This window comes from Loxodonta africana, chromosome 13, assembly GCF_030014295.1.
Source record: "Loxodonta africana isolate mLoxAfr1 chromosome 13, mLoxAfr1.hap2, whole genome shotgun sequence".
NCBI classification, from domain to species: domain Eukaryota; kingdom Metazoa; phylum Chordata; class Mammalia; order Proboscidea; family Elephantidae; genus Loxodonta; species Loxodonta africana.
In genome coordinates this window covers 41,661,413-41,678,961 of record NC_087354.1, presented here as the reverse complement: position 1 = coordinate 41,678,961, position 17,549 = coordinate 41,661,413, and the positions used below count along the sequence as shown (strand labels likewise).

At 50.9% G+C, this 17,549-nt stretch overlaps 1 protein-coding gene across 1 annotated transcript in view; it reads left to right on the top strand.

Moving 5' to 3' along the window:
- Positions 1 to 17,549, top strand: part of CCDC33 (coiled-coil domain containing 33) — a 104,814-nt gene that overhangs the window by 59,938 nt on the left and 27,327 nt on the right. Inside the window, exon 11 of the mRNA XM_064267279.1 lies at positions 2,738 to 2,860. Within this exon, the coding sequence (XP_064123349.1) occupies positions 2,738 to 2,860 (123 nt within the window). The remainder of the gene's footprint in view (positions 1 to 2,737; positions 2,861 to 17,549) is intronic.

The window sequence follows — 17,549 nt, the reverse complement described above, 5'->3', positions numbered from 1 at the left end:
TCCTAGAGAAATAAGAGCTGTCACTTGAATAGACATATGCACACCCATGTTGATTGCAGCATTATTCATGATAGCAAAAAAGATGGAAGCAACCTAAAAGCCCTAAAAACTCATCAACAGATGAAAGGATAAACAAATTATGGTACATACACACAATGGAATACTGCGCAATGATTAAGAACATTGATGAATCTGCAAAACATCTCACAACGTGCATAAATCTGGAAGGCATTATGCTAAGTGATATAAATCAATCACAAAAAGACAAATATTGTGTGAAACCACTATTATAAAAACACAAAAAAAGGTTTACACACAGAAAAAAAACCAATCTTTGATGGCTACAAGGTAGGGGAGGGGTGGAGAAGGAAAATCACTATATAACAGACAAGGGTTAACTTTGGTAAAAGGAAAGACAACACACCATATGGGGGAAGTCAGCACAGCTTGACCAAGGCAAAGACATAGAAGCTTCCTAGACACATCCAAACACCTTGAGGGACCAAGTTACGAGACTGAGGGCTGGGATTCATGGTCTTGGGGGGCATCTAGGTCAATTGGCATAACATAGTTTATAAAATGTTCTACATCCTACTTTGGCGAGTAGCATCTGGGGTCATAAAAGTTTGTGAGTGGCCATCTAAAGTACATCTATTGATTCCATCATGTTCAGGTAAAGGAGGGTGAAGAAAACAAAACACACAAGGAAAATATTAGTCCAAAGGGCTAATGGACCACATGTACCACAGCCTCCACCAGCCTGAGGCCAGAAGAACTAGATGGTGCCCAGCTACCATCACTGACTTCTCTGACAGGGATCACAATAGAGGGTTCCAGACATAAAAAACCCAGTGCAGGTTTTTTTGTTTTTTTTTTTTCCAGACATAGTGGGAGAAAAATGTAGAACAAAATTCAAATTCACAAAAAAAGACCAGAATTACTGGTCTAACAGAGACTGGAGCAGCCCTGAAACTGTAGCTCCCAGACACCCTCTCAGAACTGAAACCACTCCCGAAGTCCACCTTTCAACAAAAGATTAGACAGGACTATAAAACAAACATTGATACACGTGAGGAACATGTTTCTTTGTTCAATTAAGTATACAAGAGCAAGTGGGGAACACCTGCCCAAAAGCAAAGATGAGAAGGCAGGAAGGGACAGAAAACCTGGATGAACGGACATGGGAACTCCGGGTATAAAGGGAAAGGAGGTGAGGAGAATGCTGACACATTACGGGGATTGCAACCAATGTCACAAAACAATCTGTGTATAAATTTTTGAATGGAAACTAATTTGTGCTGTAAACTTTCACCTAAAACACAATAAAATGAAATAAATGGGGTGGGAATACAGAACAGAATTTCAAATTCTCATAGACTCTAGACTTTCTGGAGCCATGGAGGCTGGATGAACCCCTGAAACTATTGCCCTGAGATAATCTTTAAACCTAAAATATCCCCCAAAGTCTTCTTAAAACCAAACAATAGCTTACCCAGTAAAGACTGTTGGAGCCCTGGTGGTGCAGTGGTTAAGAGCTTGCCTGCTAACCAAAAGATTGGCAATTCAACCCAGTAGCTGCTCCTTGGAAACCCTATGGAGCAGTTCTACTCTGTCCTATAGGGTCACTATGAGTTGGAATTGACTGGACGACAATGGGTTTGTTTGTTGTTGTTGTTTGCCTTGGGCATTGTGCTCTTTCAAGATCTATCTATCTGGGATTAAACTGACAACAACAACTTGAAAGATTAGATGGGAAACTTAGTGGATAGTGAGTGTATGTTAATAAGGAACTAACCAGAAAAGGAGGCTGATAATGGTTGTACAACTGGGAGAATATAATCAATGTCACTGAATTGTATATGTAGAAATTGAATTGCTATATATTTTGCTGTGTATATTCTCAACAACAAAATTAATAAAATTTTAAAAAAGAAAAATCGGCATATTTTAGGGCCAACCACAAATTTCAGAGATTTAAAGTAATGTTTCTCCAATGGAAGCATAGAACATGCCCCGAAAGCAAAGAACTTTATGTTTTGTTAGAAGGAAGAGAGTTGCTTAGTGGGTGCTAAGATTGGAGGATGACAAAGGAGATAAAATGGAAAATAAGTATACTCAACAAAAAGTGGGGATTTTAGAAGCTGTTACTGCACTGATGTGGGGGTCACAGATGGCATAGCTTTTGTTTTTTCGATAAATTTATTGATCACCTACAATAAGGCAAGCACTAGGACAAACAAGGTCCCTGCATAGAAAAAACTTACATTCTAGTGCAGGCATTGGAGTAGGGAGGCAGATAGTAAACAAGTAAACAGACTTTTTCAAATTAATTCTCTGGCAGGTAAGTATTACGAACACAGTGAAATGGGATAATGTGAATGAGGTATTTTGGAGTTGTGGTTACTTTGGACGGGGGAGGCCTCTATCTCAGGGGGCAGGGCCTCTCTGAGAAGATCACACCTGGGCACATAAAGGTCCAGGGATCTCTCCAGACAGAACAGCCAATGCAAAGGCCCTGAGTCAGGAAAGAGCCTGGATTGTTGGAGGGACAGCAAGGAGAGGACAGTGTGATTGGCACCTAGTGATCAAGGGAGCAGGTGATAGGATGTAGGAAGGGGCCAGATTATGCAGGGCCTCCTGAGCCATGGGGAAGGGAGGCTTGGGGATGTAGAAGGTGCACTTACGGTAGAGTGTGTGAGCCTGATGCAGAGAAAGGGCCTGCACTTTCTCTTGCCAGAGACCAGAAAACTTCCTGACACCGAACAACAGCAAGACTCTGCCCATCCTTGATCCCAAGATCCTGGCCGAGAATCTGGGTACTATCTGTGAGTCCTGGTCAAAGTCCCTGGGGAGCTCCACAGTGGACTCCAGCATATCCATCCCTCAAGAAGAAGAGGCAGAGATGTCCAGTGAAAAGGTGAGTGTGTCTCCCAGGGCAGGGAGGGCCAGAGCAGTGATGGGGCCATGGGAATGAGCCTTCCCTGCCACCTGTGGGCCTGGCTCACTCTACAGGTGGCAAGTCAACCTCCCGTTTAAGCATACTCTCTATGTGAGTGACCCCAATGATAAACAGGTAGAAGCTGTGGATTCTTCATTTTTCAGAGCTTTTTCACCTTATGAATGTAGCTCCCATAAGATTTCTTTCAAAACGATCTCCTGCAGCCCTCCAACCAAGACAGGGTTCCATTTACTCAAGAAGTCATTAACTCAGAACTCCCTTAGAAGCATGTTCATCAGGTGACAGAAGGCCCCCTAAGAGATTATTTTTTACTTCTAAAAGGGGATATCAGGGCTCAAAGAAAAGAGGACACCATCTTTGGTCACAGAGCCTGTGTCCTGGACCATGGGAGCTAGGTATCTTTCCATTGTTGAGTTGACCAGATGTTTGAGAAAGATTAGTGAAGGTGACATAGTGCCCAAGATGCTGTCTTAATTTAGTCAGGGGTCAGTACTGGATTCAGAGACCTAAAGAATGGGCCACCAAAAGAGGTAGTCTAGTCAAAGTCCCCCAATTGAGGTCTTGTGACAAGGATCACGGGTGAATTCATATGTGGCTTCCTCCCTTCTTCCACAGCGGACCCCATGGGGAACGCTGCTCCGGAAAATCCTGAGAAAAGGCCCCAGACAAGAGCACCGGCCACTAGGGAAGCCCTGGGCATCCTCCTCTGAGGACCTGCCCCCCTCTACTGACAGCCTCCCCATTTTCCCCTGGCACTTCTGCACCTTTCTGGAACATGTCCCATCAGATGAATAGGAGGGGTTACTATTTACTGGGTGTGACCAAGATGCTCCCACCCACCCTGGAGCAGGGCCCTTCCTGTCAGGTCAGGTACCACAACACTTATGGGCCATCTTCTGCAACTTCCTCCTCTCACCTCTGCCCTTCGGGAAAACAGCTCTTGGTTCAACCTTTCAGCTCAGCCATCAAATGGGTTGAAAATCAAGATCTTGTCTTTGGAGAATTTTGGCAGCATGAATAAACCAGTGCCTGCTGCCCCCAACAGCCTCGTCCTGTGACTCCCCCTTTGTGTGCCTTTAAGCAGAGGTAGTGAAGGGAGGAAAAGAGAAGGTTAAAAGGCCAGGGAAGAAAGAAAAAGTGAAGGTGTCATCAAAGGAAAAATGCAGGCAAGAAGGAAGGAGAAAGGTGAGGTCACTTACCTCCTGGACACAGCCCTGCAGAGAGTAGCCCCATCTTCCCTCACTCCTCCAGCTTGGCCTCCTGGGGATGCACCAGCCAGCCAAGCCTCATCGCTCATCCAGTTAAGTTCCCTCTCACCCAGGATGCAGAACTAAGCCCCAGTATCACACTACCTCTGAGATCAGGACCCTTTATGCTGCCTGGCTGGACAAGCCTCTGGTCTCAGCCACCTGGGTGCTGGACACAAGGAGGACCAAGGAGGAGGTGGTATCAGGCCCCCATCTCTGGTACTGTACATGGCAGGGGCTCCCTGATTTGGGTTTGGTGAAGATTTCTACTGGACGAAGGATCCGAGGTCTAAGTTGAGTCCACAGATTTGAGAGACATTAGATACAGATACTTAATACTGTGGACTTGTTTGGGGGAGGTAGAACATAGAAAGGGGAATTAGTTGGGTCGGAGTCTTCATTCTGCTTCTAAAATTCTATGATGGTGAGGATAATGTTGATGCTGATGGTGATAATGGAGCAGAGAAGGAAAAAAACAGGGCTGAGGGGGAAAGGGTATTTAAATATAAAAGGAGTTGGATATGTGGGGATTTTAATATTTTTAATATCTGAAATATTAAAATAATATTTAATCTGAAATAATAAAATATGGGTATAATACTATACCCATATAATAACATGGGTAGTAGACTGGTTAGTCTTGATCTTAAGGATTAAGCCAAAAGAAATTGGACTAAACCAACTTGAGAAGTCAAGATTAACCATTAGGAGGAACTGTTTTTGAGCAAGAGAGTGTAGCCATTGCAACTGACAGAAAGAAGGAAGAGAAATGTGTGTCCCAAGGAAGGCTTTTCATCTAAGTGATAACCAGGAGACTCAGGATGGCCCCATACCCACAGACTGTCAAAGAAGTCATGAGTTGCATCTGTTGGGTCTATATCCAGAACTAACCCAAGCATACCCACCTTGGATGTCACCCATCAGTCACATCAATGGTCTTTGTGCCCATCAAGAGGGCTCCATGGTCCCTTTGCTCCCCAATCCCCTTGCTGACACCTGGCAAGTCCATGCTGAGTGGCTGCTGACCCTGATTTGCTAATGGCTTGGTCCACTCAGCCATCATCATTCAGCTCTTGAACTAAGTGCGTGCTGCCTTCCTCATCTCTGGGTACCAGGACCCAGCCCAAGCCTGGCCCCACATAGACCTTGGTAAATGCTTGTTGGATCCCATAGTAGAGCATATGGCCGGACAGCAAGAGCACCAGAAGGAACCTTAGAGCGAATCTGTCCAATCTCTTCATTTTACAAAGGGTAACAATGAGGAGGCCAAGGGTTGGGACAACATCTGTCCAAGCTTCCCTGCTCCTACTATCCCATCTGCTTTGCATAGAGCCAAGGAGAAATAACACATGGCTACAGAAGCCTACCCACCCAGCTCTGTACCCTTCAGCCAGCCTGCCACCATTGGGTCCTTCAGATACTCACATAGTACTCAGGACAGTAGTCTGCCCCCCTTCCCATCCCAGCTTGTTCCAGGCCCACCCTGTTCCCTCCTAGTTTTCCTGACTCTTGTTTCCATCCCCTTTACCCTCCCACCCTTGTCCTTCATTCCTCTAACTCACCACTCCTCTCTCTCTCTCTCTCTCTCATTGGGCTCAGGTTGACAATGCTAGCTATTCCCACCTCTGACACTTTGCCTTAGTTGGGCTGTGGAGACCCAACCCCCAGCTCCAGCTCCTGCCCATTGGCCACCAGCCTGGCCAGAATCAGGGAAAGATACAGACAAATGCATTCATGCACCAGCAGAGTCCAGTTACAATCAATAGAACATGGATGGGTAGCAACAGTGTACAGCTCCATGACAATTGGAGGTAGCCATGTAGCCAGAGATCACTGTTACATAGCAGCCAAGCAAAATTACATAGCAATGGGCAAACTAATGCAATCAAGAAGCACAGTAACAAGCAATAGAATTCAGTCATGGGGCAGTGAAGTGTAGTTGTGTAGCAATAGACTCAAGCCATGTAGTGATACCACACATCCCTGTATGGCAGGGGAATGCTATCATGAGCATAGCAATAAGCATAGACCATGGTTGTGTAAGCCATAGACAGGTTTACAGAGCAATGGAAGATACTTGGATAGCAAAAGAATGCATCTGAATAGCAATGATATGTCACAAGGTGTTTACCTCTTGGACATGTCATCAGGGACTGGTCACCAGCAACATAGCCTGGGGTGTAACGTCAGCCTGCTGATGTGACAATGGTTGTGTAATGGTCACATGATTAACTGCCTCCCTCAGCTCTCACCATTGTCCCCCAGACTGTGAGCCTCTCAGCACCCCCTGATTTCTGGAATATGTTTGTTTGTGTCTGGTCTGCAGCACGTCCCCCAGAACCCAAGAGACAATTTCGTCCCTGATTCCCTCCACAGCCTATTTTGGCTTCTTAGGAAATTGAGCATTTTCTGTAGAAAGGAGCACCATGGGAATGGAGGAGGGAGTGGAGGGATGCAGGGTCTGTGCCCTGTGGAGGGTGGGGGAGGGAGCCGCAGGTGCTCCCTGCTGCACAGGGCCCGTCAGTCACCACCACCAGCCCCACCTAACCCTCCTGGGCTCCCCTCCACATAGTGTGCTTCGATGCACCTTTATTTCCAGGTTGCAATCCAGCCATTTCTTCCGTCTCGGGCTCCCTTCGTCCAGGACACCTGGTTTTGATGCAGACCTTTCAAATGCTATTTTTTCAACAGTGCAAACCTCCAGTCCTGGTGGACCCCCTGTGGTCAAAGTCCCATAGATGTGGTCATGGATCAGGTGTAGGGCCTGGGGAGAGTTCAAGGAAGACTTTACCTCCCTTCTGAGCATCTCAGGAAGTTTTTTAGATAAGTGAGTGTGAACAGTGAGATGTTAAGAGTTATCCTGAACAAGGCAGCTCTCCAAACATCGAACAAGTTGCAAGGATTTCCCCTTTACCACTAGGCACCCTGAGCCCGCCCCACGCTGAGCCACTCAGTGTCTACCACCATTGGGTGGACGCAGGTAAAGTGAGCAGCTTCATGCCGTCTCTAGAGGGCCAGCTCCATTCACGAGGGGGCTTCTTAAGCCCCTACCACGTGCCTGGGTTCCCCATTCAGCACTTCCTCCAGCCAGTCAGGAAGCCAAAGCTCTTAAAGCTCCCCCCACTGGCTGTCTGCCCAGCCGTGTGTACAGCTATACAGGGAGCTCCTGAAGTTCCCTGTCTGTCAGGAGAGTGCCACACCCCGAGGGACAATTAGTGACACAGAGTAGGTGTGCAGGAAACATTGGTAAGTGATGAACAAAGAGCCCTGGTTGACAGAATGTATCTTCTTCGTAACTACCACACTAACCTAGTATTGCAAGCACATCTCATAAACCCTCAGTAAATGAGATCAAGAGAAGTAAGGAAGGCTTCCAGGAGGAGGTGAGCTATACTTTGGGTAATCAGAGACAGAGATGCTCAGTGCTATGCAAACAGTGTGTGTGCAGTGTTGTTTCAGGGCAGAAATTCAAGCACAGTGTGCTTCCCCGCCTCTCTCTGGCTCCCTCCCTCCCTGCTTTTGCCTTTCCCTGGTGTCTCCATTCCATTTCTCTCTGATTCTCTGGCTCACTCTCTGCTCTCAAGCATAGTCCCTCTGACATCCTCCGTTTCCTCCCTCCCTCTGCCTTGCTCAGAGATTTGTGGCAGACCAGAGGGCCCTTATACCAGGAGATGAATAATTGACAAGGGTTGTTTAAAGATTCAGTGGAGTTTTTCCAATTCTGCCACACTGGAATAACTCATTTCTCTCATTCTGTCTTTGAAAGCCTTTCCCCCTCCCTCTACCTCTCCCCTTCCCAGTCCCCTCATCCCTGCCCCCGCTGAGCACAATGCTTTTGTTTGAGGCTGCTGGACCCCAGAAGAATCCTTTCTCCCTCCTTTCTTTAAGTCCACTTCCCCAGCTGCCCCCGCCCAACCCACCGCATCTAACCTGCTCCTACGGGGATGTCAGGGAACTGCCCAGGGCCCAGCCTTTGACCTCAGTCCCTCTGGACATCTGCTTATCCATGGGAAAAAAAACAGTTGCCTTCAAGTTGGCTCTGACTCATGGTGACCCCATATGTGTCAGAGTATAAATGTGCCACATAGGGTTTTCAATGGCTGATTTTTCGGAAGTACATCTCCAGACCTTTCTTATGAACCACATTTTGGTGAACTTGAACTTCCAGTCTTTTGGTAAACAGCGGAACACATTAACCATTTACATCACCCAGGGACTCCCTCCCCAAGGGAGAGGGGCCGCCGTCATGAGGGAAGAAAGGAAGGCTAGAGAGGCTGTGTCTTCTCCCAAGTCACACAGCAACACACTTGGGCCCTCCTGGGCCTCCCAGCCCAGGGACTGCTTCCGCATGGGTAGGCAGGGAGAGCTGCTGGCTTTGCCACACCCTCCCAGAATGGCTCAGGCACTTTCTATCCCTGCACCTTGATTTTTCCGTCTGTAACCCAGGAGCACTTCTTATCCTGCCCTGCCTGTCCCTCAGGATTCAATGGGACATGTGAGGGTTGCTAAGAAGGGGGCTGGCAATGTACAGAGCCACTCATAAGCCTAGTCCTGTGTGCCTGCCTGGCATGTCCCTAGGGTGACCAGCCACTCCTGTTTGCCCAGGACTGAAGGGTCCCAGGATGTGGATCTTTCAGTGCTAAAGCTGAGACAGTCCCAGGCAAACCAGGACAGGTGGTCACCCCCTACGCATGGAAACCTCCCTTCCCAGCCCTGCCCAATTCAAGTTTGTTGCACCCTCCACTCCCCCCACCCAGTACCCCATAGCGACAAGGCACACACCCAGTTCCCCCCAGCCCAGCCCTGCTCCACGCTGTTCTTGCACTCACCATGCTGTCACTGTGTCCTTGAAGTGACCTTGAACCCCAGGCCCCATTCCTTCCTCTGTCAGCAGAGGATGTTGAAGCAGATGTTCCCAAGTCCCCAGGGGCTTCTGGGCTGTGGCCACAGCCTTGGTTCTGCCCCCAGGCCCACCCCGGGATGAGGTCTGCAGACTCAAACCAGGGAGGCTCAGACATAGCTTCAGCTCCATCAGCACCACCTGCTGGCAGGTGATGAGTCCTTTGCAGAGCCACCTGCAGCCACCACCAGAGGGAACCCAGTGCACCCCTGGACACTGTTTACATTGGTGGCAACACTTAGCAGGAACATCAGCCCAGGGTGATGGCATCACAGATCCCAGGGACCCTGGCCTGGGCCCACAAGCAGGGGTGAGCAGACCTCTCAAAGATGGTGCTTCAGGCACTGAGCCCCACCTGGGAGACAGACCACCCCGGTCCTGAGAATAAGAGTCCCACCCAGGACCCAGATCCTTTGGGTGGAAAAAATAAAAGAGAAACAGAGAGTGAGCAATTTGAATCTGGTACCTACCTCAGTTGTCCCCATACAGGTGCCCCAGACTTGGTACCACCTCCAGGCTATCCCAAGAAAGCTACCAGACACATTCCCAAACCCCACTGTCACCATCTCTCCCACTCTAACACCTCAGTCTCCCAGGTCGCCGACTCCGCTGGCACTTGGGGCACTTGGGGCCCCACAGTGCCTGGCCAGTATTCTCTCCCAATCATCTCTACGAGCACCCCCTGTTCTGTCCACCAGACCTCGAGGCCCACCTATGGGCGCGTGTTCACCACACACTCACACACACCATCACCGCATTCTCCTGCTCCCAGCCAGGCCCAGCTCCCCACCGGCAGGAGGTCTTCTCAGGGCTCATGCTTCCTCAGTTCCTACTCTGCCCTCCTACAGCCCCAAAGCCATGAGCCCCACAACGCCGCTGGTGGTGGGGGTGGGGGTGAGGGGTTCTAAAAATAAATCCTTGTGAGGGTGCAGCAGTCCCAGGTGAGAACCTTACCAGCTCCCCTCCTTCCCCAGCTCTGTCTTCTTTCTCCTCCTCCCCCAGTTCCTACACACACACACACACACACACACACACACACACACACAGAGCACATATACACACACACAGAGAGAAAGTGCTTAGCATGCATTTGTGGAAGGAAAGAAGGGAGGTGAGAAGAAAGGTGGAAAGAAAGAAATAAGGATCCCATCACGCAAGTCCTTGTTATCTCCCTTGACAGACCCCCTCTATCTGCGCAGCTGTAGGGGGGTTGGAATCCAGTCTCCACCATTCAGGAGCTGTGTGACCTTAGATAAATCACTGCACTTCGCTGGGCTTGTCTCCTCATTGTTAAGTGGGGGGTTCATCTTGAGGCTGTGGGGAGGACTAAGGAGAGTGGATGGTAGAGCACTGGAAACTGCAAAGGGCTGTCTACTTTTTTTAAATTAATAGTCATTGTGTTCGTGGGGCTCTTTGAGACTGAGCAGGGAGGGGGAAGGAAACACAGCTCACCCAGGCCTCTCCCTCTGCCCTCCTCTCCTGAAGGGCTATTCCCAGACCCCTGACCCACTTCTCCCTCCTTTCCCCCATCCCTCTGAGTCTCCAGCGGGCCATTCTCCTCCATCCATCACCTGGGACTAAAGAGATTAATAAGCGAGACTCATAACTCAGCTGCTGGGATGCAGCAGATATTTACGGCTCTGTTTCAATTTGCAGAGAGATTAAGTGTTTGTCGATTTATTGTCTCTTGGTGTGTATAAGCGGCTGAACAAGGCCCCCTGCAGGCCAGCTCCCTCCCTTCCCCCATCACACACACGCCATCACTGCCCCTCGGCCCCCAGGCCGCCTCTGAGGCTGGTGGGGAGACCTGGTGCTACCCAGCCAGGGAAAACCACTGGCCACTGGGGTGGGCTTGTCTTCCTGGTGGACTTGGCCAGAGGGGTGAGTAGCCTTATCCAAGGAAAGGATGTGGGGCCACGGATCAGGGTATTAGGCAGGATGGGGGCAGTACTATCCTGAGATGGCCGTAGAGGGTCCCCTCTGGCCCACCTCCAGCCTTGTCTCTCCCCACAGAGCAAGGCGTCCACAGGGCCAAGTAAATACTCCCCAAAGCCCAAACCCCTCACTTCTAAATTATCTCTGGGTACCCAAGACCCCAAAACTTCTGCCCAAATGGACCTGACCCTGCTTCTAAGGACCTCTCCCTGAAGCCCACCCTCCCAGAGGTGAATTCCCTCCAGACTTGTGCACCTCTGGTCCCATGGGATGGCTCCTTGAGGGGAGGGGCACATACTGGAGCCTCCATTGATGTTCTTGCCCTGAGCCCCACGAATGTTCGGGTTGGGTCTGAGGGGGCCATGCCTCCAGGGAGAGAATCCCCCAGCATAAGTGGGAGGAGCCTGCAGAGGCCAAGGGAGAGCAGATAGCTTGAGGGGCTGGAAAGAAGGGGGGGCGCCACCCCCAAGGGCTGAGAAGGGGGAGGACCCTGCCTTAAGTATGAGCAGTGCTTAAGGAGCCAAGAAGGGGAGCAAATGAACACAGGTAGCCCCTGCACCCCCAGCACACCCTGCTGCCTCTCCTTTTCCTGTTGACTTTGCAGTCTCCAGCAATGCATTCATTCATTCATTCATTCATTCAACCAGAATCTGAGAATCTCCTGTGTGCCAAGTCCCCTTATCCCTCCCCACCCCACCCCTACAGAGACCCCCTCCACTTATCTGTGCAGCTATAGTGGGTTGGAGTCCTGTCTCCACCATTCAAGAGCTGTGTGATGTTGAGTAAATCACTCCACTTCTCTGGGCCTGTCTTCTCATTGTTAAGTGGAGGGAATAGTCTCCCCCTCCCTCCTCTTGCGGCTGAGAGGACTAATGAGAAGTGGATGGCATTGGAAATGGTAAAAGGCTGTTCATTTGGGGGCGTACTCAACAGCAATCGGTTTGGGTGTTTTTTTTTTTTTTTTAATTAATAGTCATTGTGTTCATGGAGCCTTCCAGACTGAGGACGGAAACACAACTTGCCCAGGCCTCTCTCTCTGACCACCTCTCCAAAAGCTTGTCCCCAAGCTAAGAGACAGTAAAGTAAAAATAATTCCGTGTGAGAGTTTCTGTGGTCAGGAAGCCCCAGTTCAGCAAGAGAGACCATCGGGGATCAGTATAGGAGGTGCGGTCAGGACTGGGGTACAGACTGCTCAGGGGATTGTGGGAGAACAAGGGAGGGGTATTGCCTATCCCTAACTCCACCACACCCTGCCCCAGGCAGAGACACTTTGCACAGAATGCTGGGGGTGGTCCACAAATGCCGCCGTGATAAATAAGGAGAAAAACCAGCCTGTTGTCAATGGGTTAGCATGAAAGAGCTTTGATTTGTTGGTGGAAGAGGAATGAGGAAGAATCTGTTGAATGGAGATTGTGTGTGTGTGTGTGTGTGTGTGTGTCCATCTCTCTCCCAAGTGGGACCCTCCCCTGGGGTCTCATCCAGAGGTGCTATGGGGCCCTCAGGCAAGTCCCTTCCCCCTTTCGGCCTCAGTTTCTTTATCTGTAGGAAGACTACCTACCTCCAATGAAGGTTCAGAATTCCTTGAGAAAGTCCTGGGGGATGTGGAAGAAAGAACTGAGGGGGTGGGTGGGGCAGTAGATTGGCCAAATCAGAGCCCAGCCTCAAGCACCCAGGATGCACAGGGAAAGATGGGGTTCAGAGGAGATGTGGATGAGAGGGCCCCTGGGCACAAAGGCTGCCCAAGAGGAGAGAAAACTAACAGCTGAGAAAGCACTGGATGGGAAGAGGCGTCAGCATCAGGAGACCTGGGGTCTAGTCCCAGCCCTGTCATTGACTTGACGAACCACCATGGTTGACCCCCTATGCAGGCCTCAGTCTCCCCACCTGTGAAGTGAGGGGCCCGCAGACCTTGAAGATTTACTCCTTCAGCCCAGCAAACAAGGCAGGCGGATATGGGCTGGTGTCCTGGCTCTTCCTTAGCAAGACAGCTGGCGCTGCCCAGATCACTGTCCATCTCAGTTCCTTGATTAAAGGGAGGAGGGGCAAACTGGGAGTGTGGCGCTCTCTGTAAATAAAGCCATGGTGATGAGGCCATAAATTGCTGAGAGACTGAGCCATCGATTGGTGAGGGTGGGAGGGTGACTTCAGAACCCAGGAGTGATGGAGAGAAATTTGCAAACCTGGGAAATGTGGCCTGTTCCCTTCTACAAGCCCCTAACCTACTCTATACTTAGCCCTCTTTTTAATAATAATAATACTGATACTCATCAATACTTATTGAGCTCTTACTCTGAACCCAGAACTTCAGACATAATCTCATTTAATCCTTGCATCAACCTAATGAGGAATGTACAGCTATCATCCCCATTTTACAGATGGGGAAACTGCCAAGTCTGTAGCTCGGGCCCTCCCAAAGACCCAGGGCAAGACTAAGGGAGAGCTAGGATCAAACGCAGGTCTGGAGTCCCCATCCCAGTGCCGGATCCTGCAGCTGCCAAACCCAGTGACTCAGAAATCAGGAGCCTGAGCCCAAATCCCATGCTCTCAACTCGGTGCCTCCCAGTCTGTCTGGGTGAGAGGGCTGCCTCAGTTTCCAATAACACCAGAGCAAAGTTCTGTGGGTGCAGATTCCCCCCCAGGCTCACCCTGAACATTTGAGAGTACAAATGGAGGCCCACATATGTCTAAACTCTAAACAATTATAAGCTATGAATCAAGCTGAAGCTAACAAATTAGCAAATATGTTCTATTCTTCGGCCTTGACAAGTACACCTTTCTAACAGCCTCACAGAATGCTCAGATTGGACCCTGGCTACTTGGCATGAGCTGCTCCTTGCCCCTTCCCATGGCAGGTCAGTTCCAGTCCCACACCCACCAGGCCCTGGGGGACTTTACAAGCGCTTAAGGGGACACCACCACCTTCAGGAGGACAGGCCCCGGAAGGAGGCCCTCACAGACCCTGCATGTGGAGGGAATTCCAGGGTTCTGGGTACCTGGGGTGGGGTCTAGGTGGGGGCACAGCTCTGTTTGGGCGTGTCCTCTTGGTCCCACCAACTCCTCACCCTAGGAGGAGGGCCAGAGTAGGACTCCTAAAACAGGGGCCCCTCTTGTACAGATCTAGGGCAGCACCATCCCTCCCCTGGCCCCCTTCAGCTCAGCGACTCTATTAGGGTATGCTCCTGAGCTCAGATGAAATGCTTTTCAATACAATCCAATTTCCTCCTGACATGAGCTAGAAAAGCCTAGCACGCACACACACACACACACACACACACACACACACACACACACACTACCCATTTGGTGTTAAATACCCAATCTGGTCCAAAGATAACAGCAAAAGGCTAGTTCACTTCTGGTTTAACCAGATAAACTGACCTTCATCGCCAGCAGCAGACAGACCTGAGCAGACCGACAAGGTGGGAGGGGCTGCGGGAGAGGGACCCCAGAACCATGTTGAGTATGTGGGCTGTACCTTTAAAGCTTCAAGGAGGGGGGACGGCGTTGCCCACGGGGGACTAATTATCCTTCAGCCTTTAGCCAGCTCTTACTCAAACAGACAAAAGGGGGCACAGCAACTCTGATGGAGCTAAGCCTCTGCGACAGATTCTTTTTTTTTTTTTTAACTGTCAGATATGCAAATTCATCTCTGAGTCCTGGACTCTGGGGACCTCTGAATAGTGGCTCAGGGACATGGAAGGGCCTGAAAGGGGCAGGGGTCTGGTGGCTGGAGCCCCTTGGAGGACCAGTTTGGGGGTACTGGAGATATCTCACTCTTCCAAGTGGGGCTGGGTGGGAAGCCCACTCGGAGCCCTGCTTTACAAGTGGGGGTGGGACTTGGGGAAGCCAAAATGAAGGCTCTCCCCTATCTTCTCCTTTATGTGGGTGGAGGGCTCCTTTGGATGCCCAGAGGGGCTCAGTAAGGAGGCTGGCTCAGGTCTAGGAGCTGACAGCCCATATGGGGGCTGTCTTCTGCCCACCTTGGCTGCCTCCAAGCCACCTCCCCAGAGCACATCCACCAGGGGACCTTTCCAAAGTCCAAATACAGGTGCACCGCCCCCTGCTCTAAAATGTTCTGTGGCTTCCTCACCTGCAGTGTGAGCCCCTCACCCTGAGGCCCCTGTGACCTCTGAAGCCGGCACCCCAAGCCCTTACATAAACCTAAAATATTCTAGCCACAGCTAACTCCAGCAACTCACAGCTCCAGGCCTTTGCCCCTCTGCTCCCTCCACCTGGTATCCCCTGGTCCACCTCCACCCTGGGCGCCTGGCACACCATAGGTGCTCAGTACATGTGTGTCCAGTGAATGTATAAAATGCCCCTGCCTAAGCAACCATATGGCCCAGGGGACTGGACAGATCCAGGACCAGAGAGCGAAAGTTTGCCTCCCACTCAGCTCCCACATCATCATCACCTGTAGGAACCTCAGTCTTTTCAGCTGTGAAACGGGGATGGTGACAACCTTTCCTCACAAGCTGGCTGTGACAATCTCATGGTGCCTGGGGAGGGCTCAGGAAGCTGGGAAGGTCCCTGTCTTAGTCATCTGGTCCTGCCATAACAGAAATACCACAAGTGGATGGCTTTAACAAAGAGAAACTGAAGCCTGAATTCAGGGCTCCAGGTCCAAGAGAAGGTTTTCTCTCTCTGTCGGCTCTGGAGGAAGGTCCTTGGCATCAGTCTTCCCTTGGTTTGGGAGCATCTCAGCTCGGGAACCTCAGGTCCGAAGGATGCGCTCTGCTCCTGGTACTTCTTTCTTGGTGGTATGAGGTCCCCAATCTCTGCTTGCTTCCCTTTCCTTTTATCTCTTATAAGATAAAAGGTGGTGCAGGCCACACCCTAGGGAAACTCCCTTTGTATTGGATTAGGGATGTGACCTGGTAAGGGTGTTACAATCCCACCCTGATCCTCTTTAATACAAAATTACAATCACAAAATGCAGGACAACCACACAATACTGGAAATCATGGCCTAACCAAGTTGATACACACAATTTGAGGGGGGGCATAATTCAATCCATGACAGTCCCTAAGACACGTGCTGTATCATCCGAAGCAGCAGATGAGGAGAAGAGTACTGAAGGGATGGGGGAGGGAGGGATTTGGGGACCAGATAAGATCTCTTTCAGTCCCTCCCAGGCCCTCATACTAGGCAACCGTCAGCCACTCCCTCAGGGAATTAATTCATCTACCTTGTATGGGTCTCTACCCTACCCCTTGACTCCTCCAAGTCCACTACCCAGCACCACAGTCCCACTGCCGTTTCAGCAAGAGGGATCTGGACCATAAAAGAAGGCAGGGGCTTGAAGGGGTACTGAGGCAGAACTGGTGATGGGCTTGGTGCAGAGGTCTAAAGAAGCTGGGACTGGGATTCTAAGATGGAACCCCGGCCTGAGGTGGGCAGAGGGCATCCTGAGAGACCAAGTGGGAAGGCGGCTCCCGGGCAGAAGGAGTTCCCTTCCCCCATGAAGTCCCCTCCTGTCATTGCTCCCCTGGATTTCCTCACCTGGGACAAGACCTGGGTGCCAGTGAGGCTAAAAGAGGGTGTAGGGAAGGTTCCACCTGGAGGACCCCAGCCAGGGAGAAGGTGGGTCTTGAGGGAGGACATGGCCAAAGAGGCTGGAAAACAGGCGGGGTGCGTGGAGGGGGCTATGAGGGGACCCACTGCTCAGGGGCTCAAGCCTCAGAAGGCAAAGTTTAACATAGGGGTGTCTAGAGGCACTGCCCAGGATCCTGAAAGCTGAGGCACTTTGTGAAGACGGGTTGAGCCTGGGTCCTGGCAGATGGAGCTCAAGTGTTCCAGCACACAGGGCTAGGAGAGCTAGCTTTGCCCTGGGCTGGAGACAGGAGGGCATGAGCCAGACAGCAAGGATTGAGCTGCTCAGAGGATGGGCGAGCAGAGGGCATAACAGTCTCCAAAAAAGACTCTGGATAAGGCCAGAGAGGCAGAGACAAGGTGGGTAGACTGGCAGGGATGTGGACCTTATACATGCTCCCTTCCCAGGGCAGGATGCCCCAGGAAGGGCCCTAAGAGGGTTGCCCAGCCACACCAGTCTTCCCCAAGGAACGTCCCTGGGAGTCTGTTCCTTCTACTCAGCGGGCCTGGGCATTTGGAGCAGAGGGCTGGGGTTCACTAGCCACCTCTCTCCCCACTGCCCCACCAGCACTGACTTTATAGAGGGTGAAGTCAGAGTGAGGAAGAGGAAGGGGAGGCCCCACTGTCTTTCATGGTACCTCCAGTTCTCCTGTGACAGCTCAGCTCCCCTGTTAACTCCTGTCCCTCCCCCACCCACTGCCTCTCCCTCAGCTCAAGATTGTCTAGGCCTCCATGAATCCCTGAAGTGTCCAGCCTGGGGCTCCTGCCCCGACACCAAGGCCTGGCAGGTGCCCCAGGAGCTTTCCCCTCCCACAGTCCCTGCCCCAGGTCGTTTCCCTTGGCCTGGGTGGGGAACAACGACAGGGAAGCCATGGACACACACCTTCACAAAAATGCTGAAATGAGGGAGAGCCTG